The following is a 20,269-nucleotide window of genomic DNA, read 5'->3' as shown; positions in this document are numbered from 1 at the left end:
AAGTGTGGATTCTTTGATCCGTCATAGAAGGGGGAACAAAATACCCATAGAAGGAATTACAGAGACAAAGTTCAGAGCAGAGACTGAAGGAATGACCATCCAGAGANTGCCCCACCTGGGGATCCATCCCATATATAACCACCAAATCCAGATACTATTGCAGATGCCAATAAGATTTTGCTGACAGGAGCATGATATAGCTGTCTTCTGAGAGGCTCTGCCAGTGCCTGGCAAAAACAGAAGTGGATGCTCACAGTCATCCATTGGATGGGGCAGAGGGTCCCTAATGAAGGAGCAAGAGAAAGGACCCAAGGGGCTGAAGGGGTTTGCAGCCCCATAGGAGGAACAACAATATGAACTAACCTGTACCCCCCAGAGATCCCTGGGACTAAACCACCAACAAAAGAAAACATGGTGGGACTCATGGCTCTAGCTGCATATGTAGCAGAGGATGGCCTAGTCGGTCATCAATGGGAGGAGAAGTCCTTGGTCCTGTGAAGGTTCTATGCCCCAGTATAGGAGAATGCCAGGGCCAGGAAGCGGGAGTGGGTAGGTTGTGGAACAGGGGGTGGGGGAAATGGATAGGGGATTTTTGGAGGGGAAACTAGGAAAAGGGATAACATTTGAAATGAAAATAAAGAAAATATAGAAGAAGAAGAAGAAGAAGAAGAAGAAGAAGAAGAAGAAGAAGAAGAAGAAGAAGAAGAAGAAGAAGAAGAAGAAGAAGAAGAAGAAGAAGAAGACAGCAGCAAGGAAAGGAAATCAGGCCAGCAACCAGCCTAATGTAAGACAAAACTTAATTCTGAATTCCAAAGGGCCCAACGTCATTCACCAATCCGGAATTCCTAGTGGCTCACTGTGTTTCAGCTCCCCTGTGACACTTAGCCTCACCCAGAGCGCCTGGCATCACCTCTTTCCAAAATTACACAGGAACTTAGGAGAGAGTCTCACAGTCAGCACATTCACTTCCCATTAAGAACAAGCCAAAGACATTAGAAAGCAGGAGTTTTCTGCCCTTTGTAATTCTTAGGACCATTTCATTCTCAAGTCTTGGTTATTGGAAGGAGACTTCTTCAAGGTGGCTCAAAATTCTCAAAAATCTCAAAATTCTACTGCCATAAGTGAGTACAGATCTCTGTAGCTATTTACAACTTTCCAGTTTTTAGATTCTGCTCTTCGGTTTGAGTTTAGATGCCTGCCAATAGGAACCTTGTCAGAACTGTCAGGTTCACTCCTGACTAGCCCCAAGCTATTAGAACACAGTGAGAATCTGCCTGAAGGACAGTTGCAGCAACAGGTTGGCTTGTGATGACCCCCCACACAATGAGTACACCAGCCTTGTGAAACATTCTCGTGTTATAATAGGGTAAGACCCCTCTGTCTGCTTTACCCCTGATACACTAACACAAAGAAAAGCCATACTAGCATTGTGAAGTACACTCTCATTTCTGTACAGTATTCAACAGAAAACATCTGGAAAGGTGCAGAATTCAATAATCCAGGTTCTGGATGAAATAATTTTCCTGTGAAACAGATAAGAGAACCCTAAGCTTCTTGGACCCCACACATGTCATAAGTTCAAGGTGATGAGTACCCTAAAAGAAGTCTGCCTTTGACTAGCTAGGAGAAGACACCTCACATCAGTTAGAAGGGTTGCTAAGATACCACGCTGTCTGTTTAAAATCAGAGCCTCAGCTCTCAGCAGAGTGATTTTGTCCCCCAGGGGACATTTGGCTATCTATGTCTAGAGACATTCTTGGCTGTCACAGTTCAAGAGGTGCCACTGGCATCTGGTGGGTAGAGGCCAAGGTTGCTTCGAAACATAGTCCAACCTACAGAACAGTCTTAACAACAAGCAAGAATCCTGTATAAGGAGAAAAGTGGTTCAAAAGAGCCATAGTTACAGGGATGTAAGGAGAATAGTCAAGACACAAAAATCATAGCAATTAGAACAGTGTTCCTAAAGGACAGACCCAGCTTTGCAAACTGTATAGTGAACAGGATCCAGAAAATGAGAAAGAGCTGCGATGTGTGGGTTGCATTTCCACCTGAACTAACAGTGCATCAAGGGAGACAGGATCCGTCTTTATGATCAGTTCAGGGCAAGGAGTCCACTTGAGAAATCATGAAACATATTAAAAACATTCCTAATTTAATCAATGTGAATGCAGGACAAGGCTTCCATGGGCCAGGATCATGCCTTGGAGAATAAAATAAACATGGCTTCTCTTGGTCTTAAAATTTTCAGTCCCTGCAGGGCTTCCATGGCTCAACTTTGCAGTGTGGGTGGCAGAGAAGGTTGACATATGGAGTACTACGTTGGCTCACACGCCTACTTATCTCGGCCAGCCCGGAAACACTATGTCAATCTGGGTCCTCTGAGAACCAGACATCAAGACAGGTTTGGATGTGCAAGACATTTGTGAGGGGAAGAAACTGTGAAAGAGAAGCGAAGGAGCCAGGAGGGCCAGCAGACGGCTGTGCTGGCTTGGTCTCTAGTGAAGGTGAGGAGAAGGCTGGCGGGGAGGTGGGTGGGAGGAAGCAGACAAAACAGTGAAGTTCTAGGGAAAGCTTAACTCGATGTCTCAGGTGCCTCCAAGTCAAAGCCATCCCTCAGAGAAGACCGTATCCCTATGAGGACCAAACATGGCATCTCTCTGACCCTCAACCATGGCTGGGAGCAGTCCAAAGGAAATGGCCTTGGAGCAATGTGCTCCGGACTGCTGTCTGTGGCTCTTGGTCACCCACACCTTGGAGAGCCAGGGAACTGAGAGGCATCCTCCTAACTGATCCAGTTCTGGAGCTGGACTTGAGGCAACTCAAGATCAAACTACGCTCAGGAAAGACAAGCTTCTCCAGCTTTTCCTGTCCCCACTCTTTTCTGCATGTTTCCATCAGTATGTTTTTTTTAATAATATCTCCTTTAATAAATTCTAACTCTGAGGCAGTGGAAATGATTCAGTGGAAAATTCTTATGCACAAGTAGGACAGGGTGAGTGCAAGTGCCTAGAACCCATGTTAAAAGCCCTCTTGGCAGCAACCTCCCTAGGACCCCAGGGCTAGGAGATGGAGACGGGAGAATCCCAAGGACTTGCTGGGTGACAAGTCTAGCCAAATCTGTGGGCTTCTGGTTCAGTAAGAGACCCTGCCTCAAAAACATAACAAAAAACAAACACAAGCCAACAAACAAACAAAAACAAGGAGATAAAAGATATCCACTATGGACCTCTATCCTCCTCATGTGTACTTACATGCATTCATATGTATATGTGAATGTACACACACACACACACACACACACACACACACACACCCCTAATAAGTTTTAAAAGAAAGCAATTCTGACTTCACCTCAGCATGACTTTGACAGGACAAAAGGTTATTTCCAGCCTATACCAGGAAGGCAAGGTTCAGTACGTCCAAGCTAACTGGTTCTGAGAGCCAGCCAGGTCTGAGGGGAAGAGAGTAGAGACTGGAGATGCAGACTCATCAGCAGTTAAAATAAATGGTCCCTGTGCTTAGTTTTTAACTCTTACAAAGACTATTTGACGTTTGTTTCCCTTCAATGGTTATTTTGATGACTGAAATATCATTTTGGATGCTGGTCTGTATTCATTGATGATCAGCCATTCTTACTACAAAGATAGTATTGTTGAAGAACACTGCAGCTGCTACAAAATGGGGTCTGCCACAGCAACCATAGTGTCCCAATACATAGAATGGTTTGTGGCCAGAGATTTATCTCTATATTCGGTTCCAGATGGACAGAGTTGAGTCACTGTTAACCCTTTGGCCTGTGACAACTCCTTTTGAAGAAGAAAAGGATATTGGGGCTGATTATGTGAGTTTGGTGGGGGGTGTAGTGTATATGACATTTGGATATACACCAGCATGTGGGAGTATGGAGTCTGTGCCAACTCATGGATAGGTGGTATGTATATGTAGCTGGGTGGGGCTAAATTTGTGTGAGTTGTATATGTAGGTGTATTTACAGGTGGCTAGTGTATATGTCTAAGCATATGGAATGTTTCTGGGTAAATATATAAATGTATCCATGTATGTGTGTATGGGTGTGTGATAGGATATGTGTGTATGCATAGGAAGGCAGTATGTGTATATGAGTTTATGGTGTAAAGTGATTGACAGTGCATAGTAAGAAGGCAGGTAGATGATAATTGCCTATGTGTATATGAATGGATGGGTGGTGTGTGTGTACATATGAGCAAGTAGTATGTATGTATGGCTTGGTGGATGGTTTGCATATGGGCATGATGTGGTAAGGTAGGTTGGTGGTATGTGTGGGTATGTATGAGGATGGCTAAGTTGTGTGGTTACGGGTGTGTGTGGGGGTGGGCAGTATGTGTGTGCATGTTGTACATGTGGACGGTTGCTACATGGCATGTGCATGTAGGGTACGGGAGGAGCAATTGTGTGTGGATAGGGATGAGAATGGGTTGTGTGTTCTTATGTTGCAGGGGGAGTCTACCTAAGTAGTGTGAGCATGAGTCAGAGGTACTGGTCTGTTTCTAACTGTGTGATGTGTATGGATGCATGTAGCTTGCTGAGTGGTGTGTGCATAGAGGGCTGGCGATGTGAATCTATATAACTCTGTGTGTGTGTGTGTGTGTGTGTGTGTGTGTGTGTGTGTGTAGAGGTTAGCTAGCTGGTGAGTGACTGGGTGTGGACATGTATGTGACTAAGTGAGCTGTGTGTAAGGAGATGTCTGAGAAAGCTGGGTAGACATGTCCATGAGTATGAACAAGTGCTGCGTGTTTGGGTGGGTGGTGTGTGAACAATTGTACAAGGACAGTGGGTAAGTGGAGTCTGAACAGGTGTATCAGATGTGTGAATTGGTGGGTCATAGGTGCATGGGTATGTGTGCACAGGTGAGTAGGACGGTGGAATGCAGGTGGGAAGGCCTCAAGCAAAGGCTTGCATAGGGTTATCGCCCTGAAAGAGATGTCAGTGGGAGTTCATCGCTCCACCTCAAGACAGCGGGGCTGCAGACATTTCTGGTGCTGTTAAGGTTCAACTCTGTATGGCTGATTCCTCATTCCCATCTCAGCCCCTGCAGCCTTCCTTCTTGGTGGCCCTGATCCTTCCTAGAACAGGGTAAGCAACCTTAATCCCAAAACCCTAAATCTGGAGTGCTCCAAATTCCAAAACCCTTAATACCAACATGGCACTTCAGGGAATATCCCACACCTGATCTCATATGATAGGCCTCAGTCAAAATACAGGCATGCTCCAAATATTGCATTAAATTACCTGTAAACTATGTGTGAAACATAAACCATTCATGTTTAGGGTTTTTATTTCTACCTTCATGATCTCATACCATGTATGAAAACATTCCAAAATCAAAAATAATCAGAAATCCTTTGGGTCCCAAACAAGGCTTCTGGATAAGAAATCCTGAACTGGTCTTTGGCTTTGAGGCATTAGTCATTCCTGCTGTCTTTACTCTCTGGCTAAGCCTCTGCCTTCCTAGGGACGCTTCAGACCACCACTGAGTGTTCAGTGCAATGCAAAGGAGTCTGTGGGGAATCAGAAGAAAGTAATCAAGATATATCTTATGTATTAATTTATTTGAACACTATGAAGTCCAAACACAGGCCTTAATGGGCGGTCTACTGCTGGAGAAATGCACCCTGGACCAGCCCTTGGGAATACCAACAGAAGGACAGAATAACAAAAAGTGTGTTCTCTGCACTGGAAAAATCAGTCATGGTCCCCCTCTTCCTGCTTCTCACCACTCAACCCCCAAACCAGCCACCAGAATTGAAAATAAAGAAGAATAAAACATTTAATATGTTTTTATCTGGGACAGAAGATGTTAGAACATGCTGCCTTTGATTTTTTTTCCAACCTTCTCTATTCTGAACTCTTCTCCATTGCTTCTGCACTTGAACTAAAATGTAAGACAGGACTATGTTACTGTAATTCTCTTGCCTTCCCAGGCACATAGACTTTAGTGGCGCTTCTAGAGGACTAATGGGGTGGAAATGTCAGCTGTTTCTCTGTAACTCTAATCTGCAAGCAGATGTATCTTCCAGAAAACCTGACTTCAATCAACCATGCTCACCAGTGTCTGATGAGGTTCTAGAAGCATCCACCATTTTGATAAGGATTGGTCACAATCTCAGTTTGTGACATATGGAGATGGGGGGATGCAGGCTGGAGACTGAGCAGTTCAAAATGAAACTAGAAAGCATAGCTCATAGTTGATACTTTCCCAGAAAAGCTGGACCAAGAGACATTGTCATTCCAAAGAGGCGCTATAAGAAGTGCTCATCTGATCCTAGGCAAGACCAGGCTTAGTGTGTGGTTAAGGTACATGAGATTCACTCTTCTCCAGTTCTCCAGACTATAGCAAAGGGCTACAAAATACTGCTGTCCACCAGGCAGTGCTGTAACATAGAGACTCACTTAGTGCCATATGCCAGGGACCAACCAAGACGACTGACTAACCAACATGTTGGATTTAGAGCAGGGTACAAGGCAGATGCACAGCCCCATAAACTACCCCATTTCTGATCTTTCCATGAATAATTCTCATTATGGAATCAAGCTATTCGTAGGCTAGAAGAGGTCACGGGGACCTGAGATGCTGCATGGTTTCCTGCAGGCTTGAACAAAAAGGAATCCAATCTCTGGGATTCACCACTCAGCCTGTATGAGGTGGAATGGATCAGGACCCTCTGCAGCATATGTGCAGGACAGCCAAAATGGTTCAAACTTTCCAAAAGACTCCTCTACCCCCATGGATTCATCCTTAGAATTATGCTTTTAGTGAGAACAGTGAGCAGGGCCTAAAACATAAACAGTCACAGGGCAGGTCTAGATTGACATTAGGCTGTAAATCAGAGTCCTTTCCAACTCTTGCCCGGCCTCTCTCATCACAAGACAAATGGCAAAGTCCCCATTCTCTGGCAAGGTTCAAGTAATTCAGTTGAGAAAACAGCAAATACTTTACAGCGGTCTCCATGGAAACAGAAGCAAACCGGAACCCATTTCTGGCCTGCAGAAGAGACACCAAGAGCTCCTCCACCATGATGCCTGCTCCAGAACCAGAGCGTGTGCCACCCTGCGGGTCCAATCACACTCATCACAGACAGAGACGATCATGGGGAGAGAGGATTCCCAGACAACCTAGGGAATTGACCTATCCAAGGTAAGTAAGACCCAGCCACTAGTAACATCCGAGGGCTGGGGCTTTTCTAGGTACTATTGAGATCACTCTGTTATTTTTTGTGGAGGATAAGCATCTTGGAGAAATTAAAGCACTTGCCTAAGGCCACTGGCTTTATATAAAAAGGAGGAATAAAGCCAAAGGCCATGGTAGGACTCACGGTATCAGTGGTCCCATGAGATGGCCACAGACTACTAAGTATCTGCTTTCAATACAGATTATTTACGTGAAAGCAGGAAACAAACAGTTGTCCAGGTCCCCACAGCAACGGCCACATCATTCAGATACCACGAGTTTAAGCTCACATCCGTTGGTAGTGCCTGTGATCTTCTAAGACTCCGCGGTTCCATCAGGAAAAGATGGATGCAGAATCTCAATAACTCAATAGTGGTTTTCATCATCCCTTCCCATCTGGACTCCACCCAAAGAGGCAACCATCCCAGTGCCAAGTAAGACTGGGAACCATCCTCTCCATGGGATAAAGCCAGGGGACTCCTAAGAAAACCCCAGTTTCTCTCGGAGCCTGCAAGCTAATGGGCTATTTCCATCTGCCATGCTCTCTCTTCCAGCATCCCTCTCCTCTCATTGAAGAATACAGGAAATCCCTTGGCACTGGTCTATTCAGAAGAAGCAAGTTGGCTTGTTCAGAGTAGCCTCGGGCTTCCTTAAGCCTGTCATTGGAGGAATGGGAATGCCCCTAGGTGCTTTGTCTTACCACTGCTGTGTCTCATCTTCCCATCTGATCCTTTCTGGCATGCTTCTGAATTTGAACTCTTGTTTCTTATTCTGAATTTCTCTACAACTCCATGCCGCTGTCACGGTCCTATTTCCACTTTGCTGATTTGAAGCAGAGGGGGAAGAAGACTGGCCGTTTTGCTTCTTTAATTATAGAACTGGTATGATACATGTGCATAGGATGTGTGCATGTAAGTCGACCAGGAATCATTAGCATAGAGATCACAAGATTATTAGTATGGGTTTTCTCTGGGCTTAGTACAGTTTTGAAGCCAAACACATATTTTGAAAAGGGTTGTTTTGCTGGCAGTGATGATAAAAGCCAGCACCTGTCATAGTGTGAAGACCAAACAGGTTGATGGGAATCCCATCAGCTTGACACAAATCTGACACTTTTTTCATTTTACTGCACTAAACATAGCCTTCCATATACCAAGGAACCATGTATTTCTAGAAGTCTCCCAGTTTAGTTGCAAGGGTCATTATTCTACAAGGGACCAGGCTTCTGTTTTGCTTTTTGCCCCCAGACCCTAATCCTTAGGTTTTTTCAATTGCCTTACCTTGTCTCACACTGTTTCTTCTGTGCACTAAAGTGAAGGAACACTTTAGGGAATGAAACGCTAAAGTGAATAAACAGTATGAAACAGAATAGTAACCAAGGTTATGGGATCATCTTCAAAGGTAAATTTTAGCTTCCCCACCTCGCTATCAGAGAGGAATGACTCCAGACAGAGTGTAACACCTGTCTTCCAGAGGAACCTCTAACTATGTGACTTTACCGAAGAATTCCACACCCCCTTCCCCTCAGTGAGGGAACAGACTAGAGTGTCTAAGGTCCCTTTCTAAGGACCTACACATGTATTCAGGAAACCATGTATACAAGGCTCTGCTCAGAAGGTCCCTGAGGTGGGTTGCATCGTGGGAGGTTACAAATACTCTGGTGTCATCAAATGATGTCATGTGGTTGAATTAGAGTGTCCATAGTCACTCAAGGATTCAATCAAAGCTCCTCTAATCACAGGCTGGATTCTTCCAGAGGAAAAGCTAAGGTAGAATATAGCAGATAGGACAACTAGAACTCTGTCATCTCTTACATGTATCCAGAAGTTCAGTGACACACTGGGCTTGGTGTCAACGGCTGAAATTGTTTTGTTTCCAGGAAGGATGGAATGCCAAAATCCACCTATTCCGGTTCTATAGAAAGGCTATACATCAGCTGAGAAAGGGCTCATAATTGGGCACTAACAATGGGACTTACAGGTCACAAAGACTGTTGTGCTGTTAGAATCAGACATCATAGTCTCTGTAACTCACTCACAATGGTTCTTTAAAGACAGGCATGTTCATCAATGCCTCTCTTTTCTAATCACCTCTCCCAGAGGTCTAAGTCATGGGCACTTCTATCAGAGATGTGTCAGTGGCCTCCCAACTGCCATGTTCATCCTCAATCCATTCTGCAAGCTGCAACAAGAATAGGACTCAAGGCTATAAACCATGGTCCACACCTATCACGTGAGTTATATCAATCATGGGCCATTACTTCCAGAGTTACAACTGCAATGGCCCTCAGAAACTATTTTTCTTTTCTGGTCCTGGCACAACAGGCTGGAACCTTGATCTTGGGACACACTTTCTTCTTCTCTGCTCTACGCAGGTAGGAGAATGAGCCCTTAGGTTTCCTGTTGAGATCCTGTGGAGAATGGGAGACTAAATGGGCCAGTTCATGTTTGGGAAAAAAATGATACTGTTAGAGATATCCAGCATTGGCTGAGATGGCTGAGGTTGGACAGCTGGGGACCTATGTGTCAGCGACAAAATGGCTGACATTGGTTGTCCAGGGAATCCAAAAGTAAACAGTGGTGTAATCTGTTCCATAACCATTTCTGGATAGGTGCCACCTTTTTGTGGGTTTTATATAAGTACGACTCTCAGGTCAGAAGTTTTAGGCTTGGCCTTTGCCTTTGTCTTCACCAGCCTTTCTCTGTGGCTCTGGATGTCTATTTCCTTGCACCCAGTGTGCCAGTCTGCCTGTGCCTATCCCAGCCTGCGTGCAGCCTTTGTGTCCCAGTGTCTGCCTGCCTCAAAGCCTGAATAAAGTGTGTCGTTTCTTGCCTCAACTCATAATATCTTCAACTTCTTGGTCTCCTTTGGCCCCCCTCCTCTCCTGCTATCAGAACCTGGACATCACAGGCCCCCTGTGTGCCTTGGCTACACTCCTTGTCTTGGTTACCCCTGTTATATTGCTATGAAGAGACATTGTGACTAAGGCAACATATAGGACAAAGTATTTAACTGGGACTTGCTTACAGTTTTACATGGTTAGTCCATGATCATCATGGCAGGAACCATGGCACACATGCAGGCAGGCAGGCACTGGAGCAGTAGCTGAAAGCTAACATCTGGCCTACACTGCACAGCAGAAAGAGTGCAAGACTGGAACCTGGCATGAGCTCTGAAACCTCTGAGCCCACGCCCAGTGATACACCTCCTCCAAGGAGACCACAATTCTCAATCCTTCTTAAGCAGTCTACTAGTTGGGATCCAAACATTTAAATATGAGCTGATGGGGGCCATTCTCATTCAAACCAACACAGGTCCCTTCCCTTCCCTGGGCCTTAGAATATGTCTGCATCCTTTCTTTGTAGGACTTTACTCAGTTGTCGCTGTCACAGAGCTTTGTGGCAAGATCAGCCCTCTTTACAGGAAATCATGGAAGCATATCCCCATCCTTATTCTTGTTTGAATTGTGATTTCCCAATCATATAGATGTTGGCTTGATGCATGTGTGTCTCTTATTCCATGCATGCTAGCCAAGAACAGTAGCCACATAGCTGCAAACCCAGACCAACCATAACTATTTTAGTTTAAACGTTTTTCCCCAAAGTAATTACTTCAGTAAATAACACATCTGAGAAATGCTTAGCACTATGAAGCACTCATAGATTAATGAGGCAAGACCTCTGTGATCCAGAGCCCAAGAACCATGACGTAACAGCACTGGTGAACAGACTATACTATGAAATTGACTATTTATAAGAACAATATAACCTTATAACTCTTTTGTCTTGCTGAGACCAGTTTTACCTTTCCCATAGTAATGACATGTCTGTCCCACCCCCATGCTATCTGCATTTTCCTAACCATAGTGCAACGTTTCACTTCTTTTAAATTACAAAAATCCCTTCTTATATTACTATAATTCTCAGCTATTGACACAGGGGCATGACTGTAAATTTCAAATAACAGAGGTCCCTCTAACAGACAGCCTGATTAAATGTGCTGAGTCATCTCAGTTTGTATTAGGCCAATAGCCAGTTTAGGGCCACGTCCATGTTTACAGAATGCCTCGTACTCTCAGGCATGTAGCCTGCCTTAGCTACTTTGTGGGGTTTTCCTTCCTTTTCTCACACTTTATCCTGCCACCGGTTTCACCCACTATCATTAGATACGAGATAAAGAAGAAAGAGGGGAAGAAAGAGAGAGATCCTTGACTCTGATGTCTTTCTTCTTGTTTCTTCTGTGAACGTGACTACTAACAAACTGTAATCACCCCCACCCCCCCACCCCCGAACAGCCACTAACCATCAAGCGTGCCTCTCAGGGCCCTAGCATTTATATACCCTGGGAAAAATTCCCAGAGTTCCAAAACATCACACAGGTGCAGAAAATATCTGGAGCTGGCAAAACCCTGCTTCTACTAAAGCTCGAGACAAACCATGGTCAGCTGCGGTGGAGGAACCCCATATCCCTGTGGATGGGATTAAAACAAAATATATTCCTATAACATTGCTGTGTCTTTTAAAGAAATCAACATTCCAGAAGTCTCACTACACAGGTGTGTCTGTTGAGATGTCACTTTCACAACTCTGCAGTTCCAGCACTGAGCTGTGATTTTTGTCTGGTTGGTAGGTCACAGCTTGTGTTGACTGATGATCATAAACTCTTGAATGAACACTCATATCTAAGCATTTTCTAGACATTCCCATTTCCCATTAGCAAAGCTGTTCCCAAGCTGCCTACTCGACAAATGAGTGAGCTGTTGGCCTGCCAAGCCAGGACCCAAGATAGTTTAGAGAATCCAGAGGGCATGATCAAAATGATATGCAGAATAAGCCAACACCTAATACACGTATGAGTTTGGCTACAGTTTATTCATAATCAGTTTCTCCCCCACTCATTCCCTTATTCAACAAACACTCTGCACACTTACCCTCAGCCAATGTGTTAAGGAATGAGGATGTGCTGGAGAGGAGAAGGGTGGAGCGTTATGGGCCACGACAAGTGGAAGAAAAAGAGGCATAAAATCAATATATAAAGTCACTGTGTTGGAAAGAGAAGCCTGGCACTGAGAACTTGCATAATAAACAAGGCCTAGTCTACCTTAAAGCATCGAGAAGGTTCTTTTGAGAAAGTAATGCCTTTGCCAAACTCTGAAAGAAAACAAAGTTCCATGGGGGGGGGGGGGGAAACATATATATATAATAAAAACATATATATATATGAATATGAGAATTTTTATGCTTGAGTAAAAAGCCTTTGGGGAAGAGTAGGGGAACCTATTATGAGGGACAAAGATTGACCAAAGTGACCAAAGTCAGGAGCTGGTGAGGGAAGAAGAGGGTGTGAAAGATGAAACAAGGCGCAGAAAAGTGGGGAGCCCTGCATTGTGGACTTTGTCCAATTTAGAGGGTTTTGGTTTTTATGTTGTAAACTCTACACAATTAGAAGTCCACACATTATGGTAATATCCCATATTCTTTTTCTTTTCTTTTCTTTCCATATTCCTTTTCTAAGCAACAAATAAGAGTGAACATAGATTTCCCAGGCATGTCATAAAGCATAAACTCCTTACTGAGTTCATCCCCATGAGCAATAGAACAGCATTGTAAATTTACCAAAACAAAACAAAACAAAACCACATGAAAGAAAAAAACATAAACAAGAGTTCAAGAATAACCACTCAGAATATTTCAGAGTCTCTGTCCCTTGGAATGACCAATATTCTGCTTTTTCTAGATCTTGGACTTCAGTGCTCAATTCAAATGTCACTTATCATTTCCCAGGAACATGCAAGCAGCCATTCCAATCAATGGCCTGTGTCCTGATGCATCGATTCATCTTGGCCTTTCCAGGGGTCTCTCAGCACAGTGTCCCTGCTTGTTAAAGGCAATGTGCTACCTCATAATGATAATGCTTTGCACTTACTGAGCACATTGCCCAGAGGTGTCTCAAAGCATTCTGCAAACATTTAATTAAGTTAGTTTAGTGGCTGCAGGGGAGTCTCAGCCTCTGGGCACCAAGAGTTCTGGATAGGAGGGGATCTTGAGAGACAAGTGCAAGTTTTGCCACTGGTGCCCACTGGCTTTGGGGTACAGAAGAAAGTGGGTAGCTGTAGAGAGAGTTTCTACATTGTCAAGCAAACAGTCACACATGAATGGGTGTGTATGGCACAGACTCCTGCCATGTAACAATAGGGAGGGCACTGATGCTGAAGGCCCAGTCAGTGTTCTCTTACAGGGGCAAAGTCATGAGGCAAAAGGAAGATGGGCTTGCTTTTTGTGAGGAGCTGTGGTGTAGCTGAAGACTTTGAGAGTAGCTAAACTAAGGCTGTGTGTGAGTGTACATATGAACACACCCAAACATGTGTGTGTGTGTGTGTGTGTGTGTATGTGTGTGTGCATTCAGCAAAAGGAGTGACTGTGACTGCCAGAGGATGATGAAATCTCAATTGTGGTGTGCGTGCTTGCACACATACCTACAGGGAAGTAATCACAAGTATGTTTGTCTTCGTGATCACCTCAGGGTTAGAATTTCTTTTCTGCTCCATCCTCAGAGTTACCATTATGTGCTTCTGAATGAATGATCAGAACTACGTCTCACCCCACCTGCTGCAAGTCATAGGAGACGAAGGCTTTAGAAATCGTCTAAATCTCCAGCTCCTGACCATAGCACACATGGCAAGGACAGATGACCTCAGGACCTAGAGCAACCTAGAGATCATCACTGGGAGTGGGAGGGCAGAACAGAGCCACCCCAAGGTGACACCAGCCTGCTCAGCCTCCATGTCTGGGAAGTTCCAACAGCATCCAAAGGTGCCAGTATCCACCATCCCTGACAGCTTGGCTTGTCAGCAGCCACAGGCCATCTGTGGACTGACACTTGACTTCGGTGACAGGAAGAGTGGGTCTGCTTCCATCTGCCCTCTCTCTCCAGCTGCAGGCAGCTGCAGATGGATGGCAACTGTCCGCAGACAGACAAGGGTAGCAGGCTGATCGTCCCCAAGCCAGGGAGCCAAGGTGAAGGAAGCCTAGCCCATAGGCTGGCAAGAGCCATGCGGACATGAAGCTATGAGACCGTGCTACTGAAATCCCCACCTGTTCAAGGCTGCTGAGTGAGTCCACATAGCCTGCACCTCACTGAAAACATTACCGAGCAGGGGCAAAGAAGCCCCTGTTCAGCACTAGCTTCACATGGTAGAAAAACCAGTCTGAGCCAGCACATGTTCTCAGTGGGGTCAAAAAGAAGGAAAAGGGGAACCTGCTTTCTAGTTTGATGCACTTTGTTTTTGAAGCTGAGAGATGTCTTAATTCATCAGAACATATATAAAGTCTTGTTGAATAGAGGAATTCATTCATGTATTGTATTCAGCTAGCTTTTATTACCATGGCAAAGACAGACAATTCAGTACAGTTCCATCCTGTCTTCCACCTTCTTCAACAGTTAAAACCATATTTTCTAGTCACCTACACATGAACATCCTTCTCCCTTTGCTATGGCGCTAGGGACTGGGATGTGTTCTATTCCGATAACAATTATTAAGCTTTCCCTTGTTAACATCTAACCCAGATTTGTTTTTCTGTCCAGTAAGAAACAGGAGGCATAGAGAACTGGAACCCTTTTTACAGACTGGCACATTGAGACCTGGAGAATAAAATAAATGCTCGAAACATATTCTGTAACTTCTCAGCTTCCAGCATGCACAGAAGCTGGTGTGGAGATTCACTGAGTAGAAAACTGCCCACTGACATGCTGCCCCATGAAGCTCGGATGGCAGGCTGAAGCTGTAAGCATATGTGATGTTTCCAGTGGCTGACACAGAAGATCCAGGGACTAGAATTGCCAGACCACAAGCACAAGCAGGTGTGGGCTACTTAAGGCATCTCCTACATGGTCCAGGCTTTGGGGCTGTGGATGAGGGTGCCACACGAGGAAAGGAAGGAGGCAAGCATGCCTGGAACAACACACAAGAATCTCAGTCCATCTGGGATCACTGATTGATCTCACACTGCCCAGCTCCAGGCAACTAAAACGCCAGGTATTGCCTGTCTTGTTTTAAGTGCCTGCTATTGTCACTGGCCAGTGCTTAATGTCACCAGGACTTGGTCTGACCTTATTAATATGCCAATCATTTACAGGGATTGAGAGCCACATGACAGCTGGGATGGGAAGGAAGTATTGGCAAAAGGGTGGTGAAACCTTTCAATAATCGGATGTCTAGACCTTGGTCCTAACTCTCAGTGGACCCTGGGGCTTACAGTCTCCTGCTTGACTCCTCACACACAGGGAAATAGCCCTCCAGGCTTCTCAACACTGGGAGGGAGTGGGGACAGAAATCATTAAAAATTTCTCATGTCCTTGATCCAAGATCCTTCATGAAATGAAATATACAAAGGAGAAAGGGGCCTGCAGAAGATGAGGACATCTTAAGCCTGTGGGAATTTTCCAGTCAAGCCTAAGGCTTTAAGACAGCCAATGATGGGAAGCCTGTTTAAGATGTGACAGGTCACAAACGCAGGCTCAGTCTTCACATGAGGTCTTTGTTCAGTACCTGGGAGAGAAGACCCCTGAATACCTAGGAGTAAAAGGGACACCCCACAGGAAAGGTCTACATAGCAGAAAAGCAGGCTTCCAGCTTAGAAATTCAGTCTTTCTCCCAGCTACCTAAGACTCTGTAGAGCCTTCCCCACCCTGTCTCATGGCTATGATGCTAAGATAGGTGGAGGGAAGATGTGTTTTCACCCAATGACTGCATTGCATTGACAGGGACTTTGAACTAGACAAATTGGTCTGGAAGTCATCAGAGGGACCCAAGGAACTCAGCATTTATACATATTCCAGTCTAAGATGGACTTCGCATGTTGATCTGAGCTCCTATCTCCTGGTGGTTCTGATGCAAATATCCAGCAGCCTTAACTTCCAGCTCCTCCATCCTACTTACCTTCCCATCAATGCCCAGATTCAAGGTCATAAAGACTCCTGAGATGTATGATGTGGCTCTGTGGGAAATCATTTTCCTACCAAGGGCCTAGGTTTCCCAGTGTGCTTGAATGCACACACATACACACACAGGCACACACACATGCACACACATAAAACATACACACATACATACACATGCACAAGCACATATATACACAGGCACACACACAGACACATACACACATACACACACATCCACACACAGAATCACACACACACACACACACACACAGAAACACGCACACACAGAGAAACACACGCACACAAATACTCTTAGCAAAGATCCTAATGTCTCTTTCTACCTGGGGCAACCAACTCAGCCTTATCATTCACTCCCTGGATGCCCAGGGTCTCAGGACTATGCTTCTCAGAGTGACATGCTGTCAACCACATCCCCTTCCCTGTCCTGTCTTGAATATGAGCTCAATAGCCTGCCCCTTGCAACTGTCTTCCCACCCTAGAAATTCTGCTTAGGAAAACAATTTATGAACATCAGTCTCCCTGGGAAGTACCAGGCAACAACAGCATTAACCTGAAAATGATTCTGAGTTGAAAAGGTGTTTTTTTTTTGTTTTGTTTTTGTTTTTTTCTCGAAGAAATGAAAAAGCTACAGATTGAGATAGCACGGAGGCCTAACCAGGTCAAGGTTTTGTGATCACATTAGCCTGGTTTTACCTGCTGGGAGAGTAAATGGCTAACAAGCTGGTGTTAACCTCTGGGGAGGGAAGGCAGGGTTCGAAACAAAAGAGAAAAAAATTAAAAAGAAGTACGAAGACTTTGAAGCAAGTAAAGGATGCGAGCTATGAGGCGCCACGGGCCTTTCGGATCCTGCTGCGCGCCTTGGGTGTCTTCTCTCCCTTCTTTTCACTAACACCAACTTTTCTTCCTCCCTATTCCTGACCTCAGAGGGATGCTCAGTCCTGAGAGCATCCCTCAGAGGAAGTAGGAAAGCCTGCCTACTGGGGTAAAGGCAAGCCTAGTCAGATGTTTATCTTGCTCTCCCAAATGACTGCAGCTGGAGAGTCCGTCCCCCTCACCCTCACACCCAGGCAGGGCTGGGGAACTGCAGGCGGAAGCCCCTTGGACTCCCTGACCCCTACAAGCACAGTGCTTTAGGGTACTAGGATATCCCTAGAGGAAAGTTTCAACCCAGTTTGTGGCTTCCTTTGGGGTGCACTGTGTCCCAGCCTCAGCCCAAATGGTCTTACTCACTGTCTGTCCTTAGGACAGCCAGAAGGGATGCGGAGACCTGTGAAGTGTGTCCTGTACCCATCCTTCCCACCCATTCCTCAAGAAGGCCCTAACCCAAGCCCCTAGAACCACAGTGGGAGGAGCGATTAGTCTTAGTCCGTGATGAGCTTCCTCCTGAACTCTGAGGAAACTTTCTCTTCTTGCAGAGGACCAGAAGCACCCACCTGGCTCCCTCTACCAGGCTCAGGCAGGTACTGAGCACTGGCCTCTGCCTGTGGCTTTCCCCACTCCCACTGGTACACTGGAGACCCTAGAAAAAGAAAAAAAGGACACCCTCCCAACTCTGAACTTGCCAGCCCCCAAAGACATCTGGGAATTTGGTTTAGAACCCATTTCTTCTCAGAAAAGTAGAATTCAAAACTTAATGGGGGAGGGCATAAAATTTTCAAATTAATTAAAATATATTTAATAAAGTGATGCAACATTATACGAGGGATATCTTTTCTTTTTTTAAAAAAAAAAAAACATCAATGTTCTCTTTCTCTTTCATCCCAATGAGTTCCTTTCTTTTTTCTAATTTTCTCTGTAAGCTTAGAAGTACTTTGGAGAATTAGGTTTAAAAGAAAGGGGAGAAAAACCTTACCAAGGCATTCTGAATATAAAATGAAGAATTATGTGCTTTACCTATGAATGTGAGGGTTAAGAATATTGGCATTCATGTCTGTACATATGTAAGGGAATTTAGCTCTAAGCTAATGTTTAACGGAAAACATGCTATCTCCATTTGCAACCAGAGGGGAGAGAGAGGGAGAGAGAGAGAGAGAGAGAGAGAGAGAGAGAGAGAGAGAGAGAGAGAGAGAGAGAGAGAGAGAAAGAGAGAGAGATGCCCCTAAAGGGTGAGGTTTAGTATGTAAGATCCAGAGACCCTTTGATGCTGCCTAAAATGTTGGTGAGCCTTCCAAGCCCCTTCAGCATTGTGTGAAAGATGCCTGCGGGCATGGTCCTCTGCTTGCAGAAGGCTCTGAAGCAATTACCAACCCTATTAAGATGTGCGGGGAGTCTGCAAGGAGTCTAGCAGACTGACTGGGGAGGGTGGTGAAGATTGCCTTGAAGCATCTTACCTGGGTCACTGCAGACTTGGTCTGCCCAAACAACTAAGTGCTGTGAGAAAGAACACTGCATTAGCATCTCTGCCCACCCTAGGGACTCTAGCAACCCTCCACTGGGACTGGATTTCCCAACCTTTGCCCGGCTTGGACCAGATCAGATCTACTAGGGAAAATGTATGTCTCTGCTGTGATGTGAAGAAGGAGAAAGTGGATTTCAAAGGCACAATCTGCCCATTTGGTGGAAGGATAAAGAAAGGATAAGAGGTGGTGGAAGGATTGTGATAAGACAAAAAAAAAAAAAAAAAAAAAAAAAGATGCAGTAGAGAAGAATTCCTGAAAGGATGAGAAGGCAAACAAGGAGGTAGGGATCTGCAGTGGGAATCGAGGGGAGGGTTCAGAGGAAGGAAAAGAAGAGAGGAGAGAACGTTGGGAAGAGAGGAAAAAACAGGAAGGGGAAGAAAGAAGCCTAGGAAACAGAGACGCAGAGATCTACAAGGATTCAGAAAAACAGAGACCAGTACTGAGCAGGGTGCCAGTTCCTGCTGCAGGTCCCGACAGCAGCTCTCAAGAAGGCTTTTGCGCCCCGGGAGTTTAAGCCCCTCTTCTGTCACCCCTGGGACCACAGCTGGTCAATGCCAGTTGTGCCTTTCACAGAACCAGCAGCGCCTTGCAGCACGGTGCGGATCTCGAACCCAGCTCTCCCCAGAAGGGAGCAAATGGCTTGCTGTGGGCATCTGTCTGCCTGAGAGCCAGCTAGCCAGTGAGTGTGTGTGCACGCGGCAAGCCTACCTTCACTCACAAGCCTCTTGCACTCCCTCTTTTCCTCCTTGCCTCTCCCTCTTCCCCCTTCCCCTTCTGCCCTAGCAGCGGCACCATCGCTCAGAGAGAGAAAACACCCTTCTTTGCTGGGTACCTGGGATGAAGAGCAGGGCAGTGGTGGCCGAGAAGACGATCCAGTAGGCGGGATGGTACATCTCGAGGCTGTGGTGCGCGGCGGCCCCGGCTAGCTCCCGCTGGTGCTGCTGCTACTGCTGCTGCTACCGAGGCTGCTTCTTCTGTGCTGAATTCTGAGCAGGTTTAAATCCAATGTTTGCAAAGGGAGGGAGAGAGCAGAAGAGAGAGAGAGAGCGCGCGAGATGGGAGCAGGCAGACAGCGTCTCCGATTTTTTTTCCCCCTTGCACATACACACAACTGGTAAGAATTAACAGCACCAATCTTCACTGGGCGCACAGTAGACCACCTCCAAGCCACATATTGGCTCCACTCTCCTGAGCGACACCGGGAGACTTTCCTGTTGGGAAGGCTCCACTCCGAGGGGAGTTGAAGCCTGTCCCTTGCGCACCCCCTCACCGCGCAGCAGTACTGCTGGGATCTGTGTGAGTATGCCAGTGTGTTTCACATGGGCACACCCGCTCCTGGGTGGGCAGCGGGAGGGGTCTAATGCCCTTTCCTAAATCTTACCCCAGTAGGTCTCGGGACACAAGGAACAGGAAAAGGCTGCTTCCTGGCAGAAATTGACTAGTGCTCATGCTAAGACCTTATCATTCCTTCTTCCTGGTCTCCAGCCCAGGATGCAGCCAGAGCTCTGCTCAGAGGCTGCTCAAATACATCAAGTCCCATCCCGCCAGCAAGAGTACTTGAAAGCAGCCTGACTCCCCACCTGGAAGATACAGGGAATTGGCCAGCTCCCAAAATTAGAGCTTTAGGGAATTCTACCAAGACAAAAACCCCAAACAATTGCCATGATCCCAGCACACTTAGTTAGGGACATCCAGATTAGGT

The 20,269-nt window shown here is 45.7% G+C and overlaps 1 protein-coding gene across 1 annotated transcript in view; it reads right to left on the bottom strand.

Moving 5' to 3' along the window:
* Positions 1 to 19,832, bottom strand: part of Opcml (opioid binding protein/cell adhesion molecule like) — a 1,129,626-nt gene extending 1,109,794 nt beyond the window's left edge. Inside the window, exon 1 of the mRNA XM_029542772.1 lies at positions 19,400 to 19,832. Within this exon, the coding sequence (XP_029398632.1) occupies positions 19,400 to 19,460 (61 nt within the window). The 5' untranslated portion in view covers positions 19,461 to 19,832. The remainder of the gene's footprint in view (positions 1 to 19,399) is intronic.
* Between the last annotated feature and the right edge of the window lie 437 nt (positions 19,833 to 20,269).

Source organism: Mus pahari, chromosome 10 (assembly GCF_900095145.1).
Source record: "Mus pahari chromosome 10, PAHARI_EIJ_v1.1, whole genome shotgun sequence".
NCBI classification, from domain to species: domain Eukaryota; kingdom Metazoa; phylum Chordata; class Mammalia; order Rodentia; family Muridae; genus Mus; species Mus pahari.
The sequence above is the reverse complement of the archived record's forward strand: the minus strand, read 5'-3'. Positions and strand labels throughout refer to the sequence as shown.